The sequence below is a fragment of the Nesoenas mayeri genome (assembly GCF_963082525.1).
Source record: "Nesoenas mayeri genome assembly, chromosome: 4".
In the NCBI taxonomy this organism is placed as follows: Eukaryota; Metazoa; Chordata; class Aves; order Columbiformes; family Columbidae; genus Nesoenas; species Nesoenas mayeri.
In genome coordinates this window covers 11,014,517-11,032,713 of record NC_137540.1, presented here as the reverse complement: position 1 = coordinate 11,032,713, position 18,197 = coordinate 11,014,517, and the positions used below count along the sequence as shown (strand labels likewise).

At 38.3% G+C, this 18,197-nt stretch overlaps 1 protein-coding gene across 1 annotated transcript in view; it reads left to right on the top strand.

The window, feature by feature from the left end:
• SEC24D (SEC24 homolog D, COPII coat complex component) overlaps positions 1-18,197 on the top strand; it is a gene marked incomplete at both ends in the record, with an annotated part of 51,877 nt that overhangs the window by 32,176 nt on the left and 1,504 nt on the right. The window contains 11 exons of the mRNA XM_080343177.1: positions 1,712-1,827; positions 4,667-4,791; positions 8,613-8,804; positions 9,417-9,510; positions 11,895-12,011; positions 12,478-12,648; positions 13,293-13,389; positions 14,023-14,168; positions 15,359-15,497; positions 15,962-16,080; positions 17,674-17,853. Of these exons, the coding sequence (XP_080199303.1) occupies positions 1,712-1,827; positions 4,667-4,791; positions 8,613-8,804; positions 9,417-9,510; positions 11,895-12,011; positions 12,478-12,648; positions 13,293-13,389; positions 14,023-14,168; positions 15,359-15,497; positions 15,962-16,080; positions 17,674-17,853 (1,496 nt within the window). The remainder of the gene's footprint in view (positions 1-1,711; positions 1,828-4,666; positions 4,792-8,612; positions 8,805-9,416; positions 9,511-11,894; positions 12,012-12,477; positions 12,649-13,292; positions 13,390-14,022; positions 14,169-15,358; positions 15,498-15,961; positions 16,081-17,673; positions 17,854-18,197) is intronic.

Here is an 18,197-nt window from a genome sequence, read left to right as displayed (position 1 = left end):
TGCTGCATACAAATTCCATAAAACTAAAAAGAAACTGTACCTAAAATTATTTTCTTGACTTGCTGACTTGATGAAAAAGAAGTTTAGTGAGATGCAAGAACTAGGCTGATTTTACAATAAAAAAAATACTACCCAAGAAAAATACTTAGAATTTGTTCAGTACAATTAAAAATAAATGTATGAAAAATACTGCTGACTCACAAAGTCCAGTCTGATATGATCAAAACTTTATTTAAAAATATTATGTCAGTATAGGATACAAAGCTGCTTGTATTGCTAACTAAAAGCAACTTTTGTGTGGAGAAGAATATTTTCTTTAAGAAACCTAAATGTCCAGCAAGAACCAAATATTTAGAACCATGTTAGCCTAGTCCTGTCCATGACTGTGGATGCAACGGTTAAATAACCTATTAATCTTACTGTGACAAGTGTTGGTTTTCACAGAAGATACCATGCCATATTTGTTCAAGTGTGCTGCATGTGACTCATAACTGTTCTTGTGCTCTTGGCTAAATCCCAAAGCTTTGCCAGAACTAGCCTTTCTAGACATTTGTATCATGTTGGATTTCCTCAGCTGGATCACAGCAGTATGTGCTTTCCCTAATACAGTCATCTTTTCAAGTCTGAAATGTGAACCTTGACAGGCTCATTCCAGCTTCTTTTCTGCTTAACGCTCAAATGTTTGTGCAAGCATAGCAGATAACTCATATCATGGTTTGTTAGCAATTTAAACTCTCATAAAGAGAAATTTAAATGCACAGTGAACATACTAAGAAAGACATTTAAGTTGCAGTGTCATTTTAAATCATGCTTTGTATTGCTACAGTGTCTTCTGTGCAAGTCAGAAGGCACTTAACCAAACCAAAACCACAAAAACCCCACAGAACTTTAACAAGGACTAAAAATGGCCAACAAACTAGGTAGATATTCCTCCCCCTTCCCCAGCGCCCCCCCTCTTTTTTACAAGCAAAAATGTGAAAAATAAGCATTCTAAATAGATATTGATTAAGGAAAGAGGAGCTAAAATCCAGAGGTGATTCCTCCTCAGTGTGACTTCCAACCATGAGACCAGCTGCGTATCAATTAATGGAGGAAAACCCACTTGATTTCTTAATGCTTTGAAGTTCTGCAGCTTTTATGTGTAGCTGCAGAAGGTTCCCAATACAAAGAGCCCAGTGCTCTTTGCTTGTACAGTGGGCCAGGGTCGTGAACCTGTTGGAGCATTTTCCAGTGAAATGGTGTTTTTGGATAAAGTGGTACAGGCTTTAGGAAAAGTGCTGGTTTTACCCCTGTCCCCCTGCAAAGCTCTGGAGATCTGAATTAACAGCAACTGTGAAGTCTGGATCCCGAGGGTGGCAGACTCCTGCCTGTGGAAATGGCCTGGCTCAGTTTTACCTACTCAAGCCTGACAGTGGATGGGTGGGAGAAAAGGGTCATGTATAGGGGAATATGCCCTGTCCTCCAAATACAAAAGGAGCTGGCATTACTAGAATTTTGTGGGATTTTGTTTCATTTACTTTTTTAAACCAATGTGGGGAAAAAAAAACCCCAAAACAGTGCAACCTGGCTAAGTGTTTATTTAAACTCTTCCCTTGATCTAGTAACAGAAGAGCCTACATTAGTACATTGTATCTGTTGAAATACCTTGTTGGCTTGTTCCCCTCCTCCCGAAAATATAAACATTTTTTTCTGCTCTTGTGTTGGCTTTTAGTCCCTCCGTTCTTCTTTCAACATCTGGACCACGTTGGCCGACGGGTAGATCACTATGAAAGGCCCGAACTGTCTCTGGGATCTTATGAATATGTTGCTACTTTGGATTATTGCCGAGTAAGTATTTCCAGGATGTAAACTAATTTATATTATACCTTCAGTGGAGGAAATGCACGTGTAAGCTGAACATTGGAGTCCAGGAACATTCTAGAAAATATAGGTAGATTTGGAGAATTTAAGCTTGCAATATTATGTTTTGATCTTTTGTGCTGCAGAATATGAGACTAGCAAGTAAGAATAACAAACAGTGCAGTAAAGTTGTGGATCACCAGTCTTTAACTGGGGCATTCGCTTGGTCCTAGCTAGCACGTTGCACTGTTTAGAGGATATGGCTGAAACTCTGACGCAGTGTTGTATTTTAGCTGAATGTCTTTTATTAATTTTGAAAACATGCAGACACCTAAATCGCCTTCTGAATGTTGAAAACCCTAGCAAGGGAATTTGACCTTGTAATCTTTTCCTGGCAAGATTAGTTTTAGTTTTCAGATCAGGAATAAGTTACAATGGAATGGGTTCTCTCTTATAACATTAATTCACTGAAGAACTTAATCCAAAACCCACTCAAGTCACTGGAAATATTTGTAGGTGCTTTTATTAGAGAACTGTTATTGGATACTTCCAAAAGCATAAATTACTTAAATTGGCTAATTTTACAAAACTGCAAGTGTGATTTCATCTGTCCGCAGTATGGACGTATTTTTCTGTTCTTGCTGAAATCAGGCATAATTTTCTTCCTGTCAGAGGAACTGAGGTCACGATAAGGTTAGGAAAAGCAATTGGATCCTATAACGTCTCGAAGTAGATAGCAGTCACTTCCTCAGACAGTCAGATTATTACTGGTATATAGAAAATGAACAGGTTTAATTCTGCTTTCTCACTAGAGTGCTGTTCCAGAATCCAGTGAAATCCCTGAGACCACCTCTATAGATTTTATTGAGATCTGGGTTAAACCTCAGAACAGGAGAGAACTGTAGTGAGGCATTAGAGAAATATAGTGTGGGATCCTTAGTGTGCATCCAGTGTAGATGCAGCAAATTCAGTTAAGCTTTACTGATTTCTGGCACCTAAACCTTTGGGAGCTTATGTGTGGCTTTGTGCCATTTTCACAATTCTTCTTCTCCACTCTGGAGTGTAACTCTGTGTGATGCAGTTTGCAGTGCAGTGGCTTTTGCCATAGAGCTGACTTAAAACAGGGAGTTTCCTTGACCCAAGCCACCCAGTGTGGTCTGTCATCTTGTTGCAAAGACCTGTCCATAGACTTCCTGGAATATTAGAAAAAAGAAAGCTCATACAAAATTAACATGCTGGAAATGCTAAGTCATTAAATTTTAGAGATGTTACTGTTATAATTACTTTTTCATTTTGTTGCAAGTTACAAAAGTTTGATTCCTTTATAAATCCAGTTTAAGACCAGAACTGAAAAGTCATTTCCTTTTGTGCTTATCAAATGACAAGGATGAACAGCTACAAAAAATGTTAACAAATAACAGCTGTTTTGCATTATTGTGCTCCTGCTATAGCGGATGTGGCAAGAGCACAAGTCCTCCATTCTGCCATATATTTGTCAGAAATTATGCAGGGATTCTTTATAAATGATGATGCGATACAAGAGTTTAGAAGTAGTGTTTGATGTAATTTTTGAAACTAGAATCCAAATACAGTAAACAGAGCAGCTTTTAAAAATACTGCCTGGCTTTAGTTGACAGTAGTTAATCCTGATTTACATGATTCAAATGAAGTGAGATCAAAGGCTATAAAGTTTAGTTTCAAGCGTGCCAGGGACTATGGTTAAGTCATAGTTCGAGGCTTAGATGATTGTTTTCTTAAATGGAGTTTTCTGAGCTTTAGTTAAAGAATAATTTGGTAGGTGTTCAGAACTCTATATATGAAGGCTGTGAAACAGTATAATGGAAAATCTGTCCTGAATTTGACAAAAATTAATGGCCACTACTCATCTTAATGAGAATTTGGAAAGCTTTGCTTAGGGAGTATGATGATTACTGTTGCTGTGTTCATGTTAGGTGATCCCCTTCCTGGGTACATCTCAAAGCATTACATTGCATTATTTGAAAGCAAAAGACCTTCATCATACTTTTTTTACTTACAAAAACTTGTGTCAGTAGTGTATGTCACTATTGTGTGCCATTTACATTATGAATAAGAGACTATGCTAAGAAGTCATGCCCAAAGGAATCCATACCAGCCCCAGTCACTGCTGTTTAGGCAGCAGTTACATACATTAAATGTTCCTCTCTCATGCTGTGATTATGTTACAGAAAGTCAGCTTATTCCCCAAAGGACAATTCAGCTGTCCAGAATGCACTGCAGCATGAGACAGCAAAACAGACAGGATGCAGATGATCACCACTTAGTACTGCTAAGAACTCAGATACTTGAATTCTGCTTCAGTATCTAAGTTGTATTTTCTGTTTCCAGATTGGTTAGAAGTCACTTGACAGTTGGTAGAAGCAAATGCTAACAAAAACTGAATTTAAGCATTTCTATTAACAAGACAGCATTATATATTGATATCGGGAATGCAAAAACAGTATGGGTACAGGAAAAAAGGCAAAAGGCAAATTTGTTTAAACACTTGAATTCCAGGAGAAAATGTTTGTGTTTCATTCTATCTAATAAACTTTTACCCTTTCCATATTTTATTCCATTATGGTGCTGTTTTCTAGTAATAATGTTTTATTGCAGGGGTGGACTTTAGCCAATATGTGTCATCTTTCTGCAATAATCTTCTGCAATGCAATCTTTCTGTTCCTGGTCCATAGCATTTTTCAAACAATTGAACACTGTATTTAGATTGCCTTATGGTACCACCTGTCAATTTTTTAAATGTAACAGAACACTGTCTAATTTTCCCTATGAATGATCATTTTTTCTGTAGAACAACAAGCCTCCAAATCCACCAGCTTATATCTTCATGATTGATGTATCACACAGAAACATAAACAGTGGCCTAGTCAAACTCATATGTGATGAACTGAAGACTCTGCTAGATAAGCTTCCAAGGTAAAGAAACATAACCGTGCTTTGCTTAACTCACTACACTGCAGTTTTCATGCAGCTTTGCATGTTGGGAGGTAAAAAGAAGGTACAGAATATGTCAAAATTTACCATACATGCATTTTTGGGGTGACAGTGACCATATGTTGATTTTAACTCTGCTGGCAGTTCTTGGACTTTGATGTCTGGGCTGATGGAAAGAAACTGTCATACTAACAGCACATGCAGCATGCCTCCTTTTCCTTTCTTGTAGTGAACCCTAGTGGTATTATCAGCTATGTCCAAGCTTGTAGTTTACACTTTACTTGCTATAATTTTGTTTATTGCAATGCTGTATTAAATTAAGCAGGGAAATATCAAAACCAGAATACTCAAGAATGGCAAGTCTCTCTAAAGCCGAAGTGCTGGTGACTTGTGTCTTTTATTGTTAATTAGTAAAACTTTTAAAGCTTCCTGCTGTGCTGTGAGACTTTTCTGTCCTGGTATGTATCTGGAAGGAGAACAAATCTTGTAGGCAGCAAATACTTTATGAGATATAGCACGTTTGCTTTGTCAGCGTGAAACACACAGTACTAGTATTACTGCTGATCAATATTAATAGCAATATATTATTTTACTGTAGTTTTGAGTATAGTACGTTAGTATAGTTTTCATTAAAGACATTTCTCAGCTAAGGTGTGTAAAAGCATTGAAGCACATGAAGAAAGAAAATGCATTGCAAGTAACAATACTTGCAGAGGGAGGACAGGCTTAAGAAATGGAGGGAGCAAAGTGAGGAAGGGTGAGAGACGAGATCCTTGAGATCATCTGGGATATGTTAAAAATCTTTAATCATATGTCATTCTGGGATCTCTGTGCATGAAGGAAATTCCAGTCCGGGGGGGGGGGGGTTAATCTGTAAGATGCCCATGTAAGGTGCTTCTCAAGTACTTTATCATTGAAGATTACACTGGAGACACAAGTGTTTGATATTATCATGAACATATCTCAAAGCTTTCCATCAGGATTGGTCATGACTCTGAAGATATTATGATAAAAGGCATGAGTGTGGTAACAAAAAGCAGTTGGCAGTTCAGGAACACCTAGGCTTGGAAGCTGAGGAAAAATGAAAGCAAGTATATCTATATCACAAAAAAGATATATTAATTCTTCTCCTCACCAGCACTCTGCAGAGATCTGCTGCTATATCATTTGTTTGCAGGGCCAAATTCTTCATGTCCACTGAAAAAAAGAAAAACAATACAAAATGTAAAGACACTTCAGTTTACTCAGAGACTCGTCTGTTGTCTTTAAATGATATTAATTAAAAAAAAAAAAAAAGCATTCCAACAAAATTTGTGGTGAAGCTTTTATTTTGGTGCTGAGACACAAAGGTTACTATGTGTTCATTTGCTGTTGCTTGGAGAAAGACACCTGCAAAAATATTCTGCTGTTCTCATGTGAGATAAAAGCCCTGTGCTGGGAATTGACCCTGTGTTCAGATCCAGCAGAGGAAAGGCTTGGGATAGCAAAGCAATATCCATGTAACAAAAAGGCCATTGGTGTACAGGCCTGGGCCAGATAAGCCTGTGAAAGTGGCTGCGAAATGAGAAGTTAGAGGCAACAAAGGAAGAATGAAGGTCGGTAGCTCAAGACCTGGTGTTTTGTAGCACAGCAAACACATTATTTAGTTGCTTGAAATTGTAGAGCAGACGTTTTCAGATTTAGGTGTTCCAAACCAGAAACTCCTGACTCTGTACTTAGAGAAATATGGATAAATGTGTTTAGAGAAATCATGCTTATGAGCTTGGAAAATCTAGGCTAACTAGTTCTGCAAGTATGATTTTTAGATGCCTAATTTAAAAAATAAATCGTTTTAATGCATTTCTGTACACACGATCCAGACATCTCATTCTGAGATGTTAAAAAAATCTAAATAGCGTGTGAGCTACATAGGCAGTTGGCTGTGACATGTACAGCTGATCTTTAAAACCGATAGCAGCGATGGATGCGTGGCAGGACAAACTGTCACAGGGAAGAGCAGCATTGGAAAAAGTTGTCCCAAGTACCTGCTGTGTAACAACTTTGGGACTCAATGATGTGGCTGTTTCTCTTTCAGGTAGGAAAGTGCTGTATGTGCAGAAAGTTAAAAATACTTTGTCTTTATCAAACTCCTGAATCATTACTAAGAGCGTAGTAGTGTCTGAGAAATGCTTCTGTTTGAGTATCTTGGAGGAATTATTTAAAATGCTTCTTCATGGAGTGTGTTCAGTATAGAATATTATTTTAGAACAAAGTAGCCCCCTTCTCATCTAGCTGTATTCCCATAAAGCAGAAATGGTGGATTAACATTCTAGACTGACATGAGAGTTAAAGCTCAAGATTTTAGATGAAGCTTATGAAGGTGCCAATGACAACTCCCTCCTCCTCCCCCTTGAGGACAAACAGATTTGATAGGAAAAACACTGCCAGTTTTTTCTATTTGCTGTAAGAAAAATATAAACAAGAATTGCAGAAGTATTTCTGTGTTGTTCCTCCTCTTTAGTTTGACTTCTGATTTTGCTAGCATTTGTGAACTCATGAAATACAATCTCTTGATTGCAGTGGAACGAATGGATCATTCAATGAATGGATCAATTGCCATTGATTTTGGTGGGGTCAAGGCTTTATGCTGCTTAGGAGGACGTTTTCAGAGCCTGGCTGCTGTACTGTGCTGAAGGCTCAGGATGACTGTTAATACTCCCTGGATAAATAGTAGTTTGGTTTTTATTTTGCCATGAATGCCTAGTAACTGGAAATGCTATATGCCACAGCTCTGTCATTAAATTCCTGTGGTGTGATAGTAGCACTGAATATGAAACTCTTTGCTCTCAAACATGCAAAAGCATTAGACTACAGACTCGGTATTTGCTGGTTTTGTGACACCATAAGTTAAGTAGGCTCCTTAAATGTTTAATGTACATTTAATGTACAGAGCATATGGGCTGATGTGTACTAACTGCAGGTACCACAGACTTCTTGTCTGGCATTTTTCATGCTAAAGGCTTGGTTTGTCATTTATGAGAGGAACTCCTTCCTGCTGTGAGAAGGTGCCATTTTATTAGTAATTAAGACTGACTTTTTGAGTAGGATTGCCTTTTACAGAAAAAAACCCACTGAACTTGGAATGCAAGCCTGGTAAGGATCTGACTAGTACTATTAATAGTACTGCTACTCATGGCACAGTGGGCTGCTGCTTAGAGGAGCCACCAGGAGTGAGCCTGGCTTGGGCTGAGAACTTAGTGGCCATCATGAGCCATTTCTACAGTGTTTTCTGGGTGATACAGAGCTATGGAGATCTAAGAGCTTGTGCTGATTAAAAGCAGCCATGTGGAACCAGAGGACTGACCCACCGAAGTCAATAGACGTTATTCAAGCCTAGCTAGTGTTCTTACTAGGCATCAATCATCAGTGTCACTGAATTACAGTGTATTCTAAATAAAGCTGATTTTCTGATTGTACCTTGTAAATAATTGCCCTGTTCTCTCTTTTCCATGTTTTGAGGACAGCATGGTTTATTCTTTATCTTAGGGACTTTTGACTTTCTTGGACGGGATGCACAACCTATAGGATTGATGTAAATACTTTCTTTTTCAAAAAATAAATAATATAGCAGGTTTTTTTTATCAGGGTGTTTTAATTTGACCTAAGGCAAAGATTGGGGTCATTACATCTGCCTGGTGGTTGTTTGCTTTGTTGCTCCCAGTACTGATAATGATCTGAAAGCAGCCTTGCATTTCAAAGGATTGCTTGTATTGCAAGGGCAGAATTTCAGAATTCTAACCAGTTGGACTTTGTTTTTCTTACAGGGAAGAGCAAGAAGAAACCTCAGCAATTCGAGTTGGGTTTGTCACTTATAACAAGGTCCTTCACTTCTTTAACGTAAAAAGCAGCTTAGCCCAACCTCAGATGATGGTGGTTTCAGATGTTGGAGAAGTTTTTGTTCCTTTGCTGGATGGCTTCCTTGTTAACTTTCAGGAATCACGATCTGTTATTATCAAGTAAAGTATAATTATTCCATATGTAAATACGATCTGAATGCTTACATTATACCTTTTAGTCAACTGTGTTGGGTTTTAGAGGGTGCATGTATTTATTGAAATACTTCAGAAGCCAGCAGATGCTTCAGAGTTGTATATTTATACCTCTGACGCAAAGAAAAAGTGGTATCAACAAGCCCCAGTGCTGAATTTGAAAGCTTGTTTAGGCCAGGGGTAAGCCACGCATCTTCAGCTGTCCTTCTTCACAACTGGGAGGGGGTTGCAGCTGTTTGCCACCTTGCATGTTTTTACTCTTGTGATGTGTATGATGCACACCTGGGTATGATCTAAAGGATTCTTAAGTCCTTACAGCACGCTAGAACTCTTTAATTTTTAGTTATTTTGTATTTATTATTGAAATAATGTATCTAATAGAATTTACAAATTCATATTTTTGTTTTATTCTGGCTAGAATCCTAAGAAATGGAGCAATTAAAATTTATGGTTTTTTAAAATACAAATTTACATGGAAAACACCTTCCTGTGTGAAAACTTGGTATATGAAAAGGTATATTTGGAGACTACCCCAAATATGCTAACCAGCTGAGGCACTGATCCTTTTGTCTTTCATAGCTTGTTGGACCAGATTCCAGAGATGTTTGCAGACACAAACGAGAGTGAGACGATCTTTGCTCCTGTTATCCAGGCTGGCATGGAGGCGCTCAAGGTTAGAATGTTCCTCTCTGTAAGAGAAACAGCACTTTAATGAGAATAAGACTTGATAAGCTGCAGAAAGTTCCCTTTGCTAAAAGCCAGTACCAAGTGTTCCTACAAATCACAATGGGAAATGAGAAAAAATGTTGTTGATTGTTTCCAGGCCTAATGTTCTGTTATTCTAACACTATGTTTCAACTGCTTTAGTCCAGATGAGAACACTGACAAGCATAACATCTGTTTCCAGATTTTGCTTATTGAGGGAAATCAGTCTCTAGTGTCTGTTCCACATAGAATTGATGTTTGGGAGAAGATGAGGAGCAGGAGTCGGTTTCTTGTTCAGCATTTGAAAGAAATAAAAGTGTTTAGTTACTGCAACAGAACTAAAGAGATGCTCTGGATGTTTCCACAGACATCCAGTCCTTGCGCATGTGATGGGCAGGAAGAGAGTCAGTGTAAGATGCAGTTTTACCCTGTCTGTTGTCCCACTTCTGCTGACTTCTTGTGCAAAACAAGATATTTATGACTGAATTTGGTGGACAGTGGGTTCACCACAAGATTCATAGGGGCAGAAAACAGCCAGTGGTGGTTTAAAATAGTTGATTTATCTGTGAGCCATGCATAAGGAAAGCATGAACTTTGAGTAGATAAATTTCTTGAATCAAAAATACACAATACTTGTCAAATCTGTTTCTTTAATATTTAATTATTACCTGTTTTCTTGTTACTTATTTATACTGCCAGAAGGTATGTGTGCAAAACATATGTTTGGTTACAACTTCTATCAGAATGCATGTCCCTAATACCTGATTTCTACAGAACAAGCTTAAGGACCATAATCGTACGTTTCCTTCAATGCTGACTTTAAAAGAAAGCAGCTCTTAATTAAGCTTTTTATTTAGCTCAGTATTTTACAGTTATAAATCATAAGGATTTTCACTGTGAGTTGTTGTGCACATATGTGTGCTCAAGAAAACAATTATTGTCTAAAAATAATAAAATGGATTGTGTTCTTGAGATGAATTTTAATATGTTTCTAGAAATAATATATATATTTTAGCAAGTTTGTCAAAAGCAGTGTTAGTAATTCCTGATGCGTATCATGACAAATAGATATTAAGTCTTTCAGACTTCAGCAGAATGCTTCTTAACAGAAATTCAAGAAATGGGCATTCATGATTAAAGGTAACTATGCTTGAAATAGTAGAGGTGAAATTTCAGCTCTGTTGCAAGTCAAGATACCATCTTCAATTGCATTTCTGCCACAGCAAAGAGTTTTCCCAGAAGAGTGCTGTAGCTTATTCTAAAATGTGGAACGTTTATCTTGTGAAATCTTAAGATTTGGAGAGACAGTACCCAAGCTGATCGGTGTTTGTAGTTTTGGGTATTGCAGTTTTAACCTGTATGTGAGGTTAAGTTTGGAGCAGGAAAAGGACAAATGTCTCTTTCCTCCTTCCTTCGCTTCACCCAACTTCTTCAGTACTTGAAGACCGCAGAATTGCTTACCAGTTTTCATTTCCCTTTGCTGTAACTTCTGGTCAGCCCTGAAGTGCTCAGGCAGTTGGGCTAGATGATCATTGCAGGTCCATTCCATTCCATTCCATTCCATTCCATTCCATTCCATTCATTTGCTGTCTCAATAGTAAGAGTGAGTGATAAACTGCATTTTCTAAATGGTGGTGGGAAAGTTTGTTAAGAGTACAGAGATGCCCGCAGTACTCCTACTGCTGTTATTCTTTGGAATTCAGGGTTTTCTGTCAGTGGTTTGTTATCTTGGTAAATATCATGTTCTCATTAGAGTTCTAAATATGAAAGAAAACAAATAAGACTGGCAGTTACTTCATTTCTTAGTGACAGGAGGAAATGTTCATCACATGTTTTGATACTCCTGCATTTCAGGATAGATTTGAACGTGGAGTCTACTACAGGAATATAATCGTTGCTCATCTATAAAAATGTAATGTATGCTATTGTGCCTAAACTGAAAGAAATAATTTTTTAGTTAAATTATAGTTCCTTTTAATTTTATCCAATTTAGTATTTATACTTTTGATACTTGTTGCTTGTTGCATAATGTTTGTATCCAATTGGCAAGTCTCTGAAAGAGGTACTCCTGGTTTTGCCCATCAAGGTTTTAGATTCTTGTGTAGAAATTACTGTAACAGTGTGTCAGCCAACATGTCTGTGTGCTAGACTCAGCTGTTTACTGGCATAAAATTCATAGTTTGTTTCATGACTTATTTCCATCAAGTAAGTTTTGGGTTTCTCAATGAATTATTTAGCTCTGAAGAACCTGCAGAAACTATACATTGTTCTTTGCGATACCACAATGTATGAAAATTAGGCTTTTTTAATCTTAGCAGTAATAAAAATGCCAACATGGTGTCTTTGCAACAGGCTGCAGAATGTGCTGGAAAACTGTATATCTTCCATTCTTCATTGCCAACTGCGGAAGCACCAGGGAAGCTGAGAAACAGAGATGACAAAAAACTACTCAACACAGATAAAGAAAAGGTATTTTCTACTCTGAGTTAACAAGGACTGCTGTTACATTGAGTTTCTCTAACAGAGCCTTGATATTTTTTAATGTATTTTCTTTTACAAAGATGTGTTAATATTCCCATTCTCACTGTGCCCTGATTCCATAGGTCTATTGGTTTGGGCCCTACAGGAACACCAAAGTCAAAGTAGGGTAGAGCTGCCATTCCCACCCATAAAGGAAATCCGCCAGCTGCAAATAATTCCACCCATCTAGAGCCTTTGCTGCCCACCTGTTTAGCTCTCCAAGACTGTACTGAGTTGGTTCCCTGCATGCGAGTATCACTGGACTGTGTGGGCAGGGGCAACGCGCTTTTAATCCAATCCGTGCCTCACTTAAAACTTTCACTTCATCTTTTTTTCTTCACGTGGGCATTTGGATTGTGGTTGGCTGCCAACAGCATCTAATGTTATGCCACTTCTATTTTTCAATTCTGTGCAGACACTCTTCCAGCCCCAGGTAAACTCGTATGAGGCCTTAGCCCGGGATTGTGTGGCTAACGGCTGCTGCGTGAATCTGTTCCTCTTCCCGAATCAATATGTGGATGTAGCCTCCATGGGTCTTGTCACAATGTACACTGGAGGAACCTTGTACAAGTACAACAATTTCCAGGTAAGTGATGCAGGTTTCCAGCCTTTCAGATGGTAACACCTGGGATTTGTTGTTTTTCCTGTCATTTCAAAGTGTGCTTCAACAAAAAGAGAGTAACTCTAGAAAACTTACTTATGAACTCCAAGGGATAAAGTTCAAACTTAAAAATGACAGATCAGGCTCAAATATATGTCCTGAAACTGTAATAAACTGGTCAGTATCTTAAAATGAAATCTACTTAATTAAATATGCCGGCATCTGAGCAGGGAAGTCAGTTACTCCTGTTTATACAGATAAAAATGCTGATGATAAAGATCCCAAAAAAGCAGTAACAACACCTGTTTATGTAAAATTTCATGGCAATCTCTATGGGGTGATAAAAGCCCAGCTAGGCCGCAAGGTTAAGGGCAAGAATGGATGTTACTGGAGATAGTTTGATCAAATAGAAATTCTGGATGTTCAGACCTAGTGATGGATTGGTGAATGTTTGCATATATATGGTTCTGTTAAGAAAACAATGGTCAACATTTTTAATCTCTTTTTAACTGAAAAGAGAGATATTAAATGTTAACAGATCTATGTTGGGTGGGAAAGAGGTGGGTTTCTGCTGTGTTGCTGCCACCCCGTGGTCAACTGCAACTTTTGCTTTTGCTTTGCATTTCTAGCTCTGTTCTGACAGCCCACAGTTCTTAAGTGACCTCAGGAGGGATATAGTAAAAAAGACCGGATTTGATGCAATAATGAGAGTTCGGACAAGTACAGGTAATAGCACCCATTGGGAATAAAAATAAACGTGAATACATATGACAATATATATTTTTAAGTAATATAGTGCTGTACAGATGACTTTTAACACCCAAGCTAACTATTGTAACTTATATACTTGTTGAAAAGTAATTGGACAGACTGATAAAATGCTTGAATATGTCCTTCCTGTATATGCCTCCTTATTTTCAAATAGGAGTAAGGCCTCTGATCATTATAGATGCAGCTTGGATTGCAAGTTGTATAAAAAAAGTGTTGCAGCTGCCTTACATTTTACTTCATTTTCTAAATACTTCAAATGAAATTACGGTGTCTGCTTTTCCAGCATTCATTCTTAGCTCAAATGCAGGTAATTGAGAAACATGCAAGTTCAACAGACCAAGTCAACAGTGCAAAAGGTTCTGGGGGGTGTGTCCCGGAGTCACCGTGAGGCTTTGTGGCCCATCAGCTTTTAGCTCCCACTCAACTGTAAAAAAATGCCATTGGCAAGGACAGCTGGTGGGGCCCCCTGGTGCTGCAAATCCCTCCTGTTTCAATAAGCAAAATTCACCATAAAGTCACAAAATAATGTCAAATGTATTTGCAGTTTTTACATAAAAAGTCATTTGTTTTATTTTCATTTGGCTGTAGGCTTCAGGGCTACAGACTTCTTTGGTGCTGTTTACATGAACAATACCACAGATGTAGAGATGGCAGCAGTTGACTGTGACAAGGCAGTGACAGTGGAGTTCAAACATGATGACAAACTGAATGAAGACACTGGAGCCTTAATTCAGGTAAACAGAAAAAAACCCCCTTAATTCTATGTCATTTCATGACACTGTGAGCACGAACTTCTGCAGCCATAACAGAAGACATTTATGGTGTAGGACTGATGGGAGCAAGGCACAGACTCTGGTGTCATAATGCCACTAATAAAATAAGGTTCTAATTAACCAGCCAAAGACTGCATCTTACCTCAAAAGCGCAATCTTCTGTTTGCGAGTTAAGCATGAATGCAGGAATGCCCCTTGTGTTCAACTACCTCTATACTGTATGTTCTCTATTTAGAGATACCAAAATGCTTTCTAAATACTAAGACCTTGTTTTGTCATTTTACTCAACAAGTTTGTTTCGAGTGCAAGATTCATTACTTCTTGTATGGAAACTGTTATTGCTGTGGCATTCCTTGTGACATAGTTAAGTCAAAAGCAGTTCTCACTAAACATCACAGCCAACCCTGTGGACTGTGCAAAACCCACCAGCACTGGTACCTGTGCAACGAAAGCTCTCACTTGCAAACCAGCCGGCTGCCCTGCGCCTTCAGGCTCTAGGCAGGTGAGCGCTAGAAGCCCCATGGCAGTAACTGGGAGTCTGTGTTTGCCCTGCAGGCTTTGGACCACACCTGAGATTGAAGTAGAATTGGAGTCATAAGCAAATTCTTGAATTACCCCCTCAATTTTTAATACCTAACCTCATGGTAGATGCAGGATACAGGGGTTAGCAGGACCTCTTGCATCACTTCATAAGCATTTTATTCCTGTAAAAAGAAACCTCTCATTTTTTAAGATTAGGAAGTTTTTCTGTGTTGTTCTTTGCCAAGAGCAAAGGTGACCGGCACAGTACTTCCCAGCAAGCTTCCCATCTCCTGTATGGCATCTTTTCAGATACATTTGTTTGAGCTGTTCAAATACTACACAATTACAAAGTATGATTTACCAATTTACAATCAGCATGTAGCAAATGAGAGTAATAAGCCTTTCAATCAGTCATATTGTTTTTTATAAGTTTAAGTTTAGTAACTTTGATAAAATGTTGAATACGCTTCCATTAAAAATACAGGTATGCCAGGCCTATAGATCACTGACACAGCCCTAGGCTGTCTTCAGAAGTAAAGATACGCCTTTTATGCACAAAGTAGGTGGCTCTTGCATGCTGAGAGCTTTTTGTTCTAAAATAAAAATGGTAATTTGCTCTTCTGTTGCAGTGTGCTGTCCTCTACACATCAATAAGTGGGCAAAGACGACTTCGCATACACAATATAGGTTTAAATTGTAGCTCGCAGTTAGCTGATGTCTACAAGACTTGTGAGACTGATGCACTTATCAACTTCTTTGCGAAGTCAGGTAAGTTAGAACAGACCGATTTTGTTTCCTTTATTTCTTTGGAGTAGAAGAAGAGGAAGGAAAGGGAGTTGAAGTGATTACCCTAGTGGGAGCTCATGTTTTGTAACTTGCTGCTCCAAGCCTGAGCAATTCCTGAAGTATAACAAGACAAATAGATAACATCATTTCGACATCCTGCCATAAAAGCAATGCTTGGGAAGGCAGCTAGAAACATGTAATGCACAAAACTGCATAGACACAGTAGTGGAAATGCACATATTATTGCAGTGGGGGTTTTTTGTTGTTTTGTTGGTGGGGTTTGTTTGTTTTGTTTTCAAAGAATTAATAATCTTAAAGATGCAGTAAAAGAGACTAAGAAAGACTAAATAGAATGGAGTTCAGAAAAATTAGAAGCTAGCAGCATTATAGATGCTGTGTAAGTGTCCACCTTTAGCATGCTTTTTTTTGTTCTTCTATGTGTGTAGCTTTTAAGGCCATTCTAAGCCAACCCCTGAAGACAGTCAGAGAGATCCTGGTGAATCAGACAGCTCACATGCTGGCGTGTTACAGGAAGAACTGTGCCAGCCCATCGGCAGCGAGCCAGGTAAAACACACCCAGCCTCGCACCCCCCTCAGCCAAACTTTGAAGCACATGAACCACCTCCCCTGCAATATCAGCAGTGCCAGAAATTTGAAGACAAACTTTTTCTTTTCTTTCAATATGATTAATGACAGGTGGGATTCAAAGGTAGCAATTGCAAGACACAGAGGCGGTAGCTCTGGAACAAGTGGCAATACCATTGAAGGAGACTGATGATCACATTCACATGAAGGAGTTTAGACAGGCTTTTTCTTCCTGCTGGAATTATACACTGATTCACAAAGCTTTCATTTTTTTATTCTTATGTTGTTAAAGATTTTAAGATCCTAACTTTTGAGAAATAAGACTGCTGTTGTCAAAAAATGAAACTACCATTGTATCTTAGTAAACAATCTAAATTTGCACATAGGTCTCTAAAGTGTGCTGGAATGATACATACCTGATGTCTAGATGGGGTGAAACTCCTTGGGGGGAAAAAAAATCCATGGTGATTAAGATAAGTCTACTAACTCTTTTATTTACCAAAGAAAGAAGCTCAAGGAACCTGATTACTTATATTCCACAGTACTTGAAAATTCTCTTAAGACAACTCTATTATTTTTCAGCCTATTCTTTTATATATTCAGAACATTTGGGAAGGTCTAACTGAACTAACAGGAAGGTGTTTTCAAGTCCTTTCAGCAATTATTGCTGAGAAAAGTCTTTTTCCATTTCAAACAAACACCCAAAGACTACAAATCCTGCAAGCATTTGAATTTAACTTTGCTTTTTCTTGCAATTCTCAAAATATTTCCCTATCAGATTTTAGGGCACTTCTAAGAATAGCAGGAATGGTTGGCTGAGACTTTTTTTGAATGACATTAGCAATTTTGTACATGAATGCTGAAGTTAAAAGGCCAAAGGACTCTGAAAATGTTGGACATATTTGATTTAGATTAGTTCTTTTGATCTCCTTTAAACTATATTTTCCAATTATTTCTTCCTTCTTCTTGAATGTGAGGTTTACAATTATTAAATAGCACATCCTAATTATATGACTTAAATTTAAATGCTCCAGTAAAATCAGCAGTTGTTTCCTTTTGAATCATTCACCCTTATGTCCTGGCAATTCAACCTGGAGCAAGACCAAGGCCTTTTACATGCTATGCAATGCTTCCATTAATCAAAAGCTTGGACAATCAATTGCTTAATGGTAGAGAGGACCAAATATGTAAGAACAGTACCAGAGAAACACTTACTGTGGACCTTAATTTCCCTCCTAAACTGTTCCGAGAGGTAACACCCACTTTTCCTATGTGACTCCCCTTCATTTTAGTGCCTGAAAATGAGCATGAGTGGCAGGGAGATGAGAGCATCCAAGATGATCACCACAGTCCAGAGAGCAAAAGTTTTCTGTTGGAGTGCTATTAAATATATTAAGCACTCAGACCTGTCATATCTCATTTGAAACAATACACGTTTTTCTAGTTTTTGGGGTTTTTTTTCCTGTAATCAAAGAAAACAAGCAGCTGTGTATTTAAATGTTTGAAAGTCCAGCTCTCGTTTCCCCCATCCTTCACGGGCTATATTAAACAACCATCTTTCTCTGGCTCTCAGCTCATTCTCCCAGATGCGATGAAGGTGCTGCCTGTGTACCTGAACTCTCTGCTGAAGAGCTGCACACTAGTTGGCAGACCAGAAATTCCAACTGACGAGAGAACCTACCACCGACAACTGGTCATGGCTATGGGGGTGGCCGACACACAGCTCTATTTTTATCCCCAGCTTCTGCCAATTGTAAGTATGTTGCTTGCACATCCTTTAATCTTCACTAACAAACACTGTTTTCAGTATGTGGTGATTTTATAATTGTGCAGATGCAAAAAAGATTGTGTCTACTGGGCAAGTGTTGTACTACCAAGCTGGATTACATTTTTACTGTGATGTAGTTGGTAGCTGAACTAAATTGAGGGAGGGTACAACCACTAGTTAATGGAAAATGGGGAAGTAACGTTATCAGTCATCGACATCAGCATCCTCTAAGAATCTCACTGTCCTTTTAACAAGGTTTTTTGACCAGGCTAATGAAAGGCACCAGCTTTACTACAGATCAACACTGGTACGCAAGTGTCTTCCTGCTT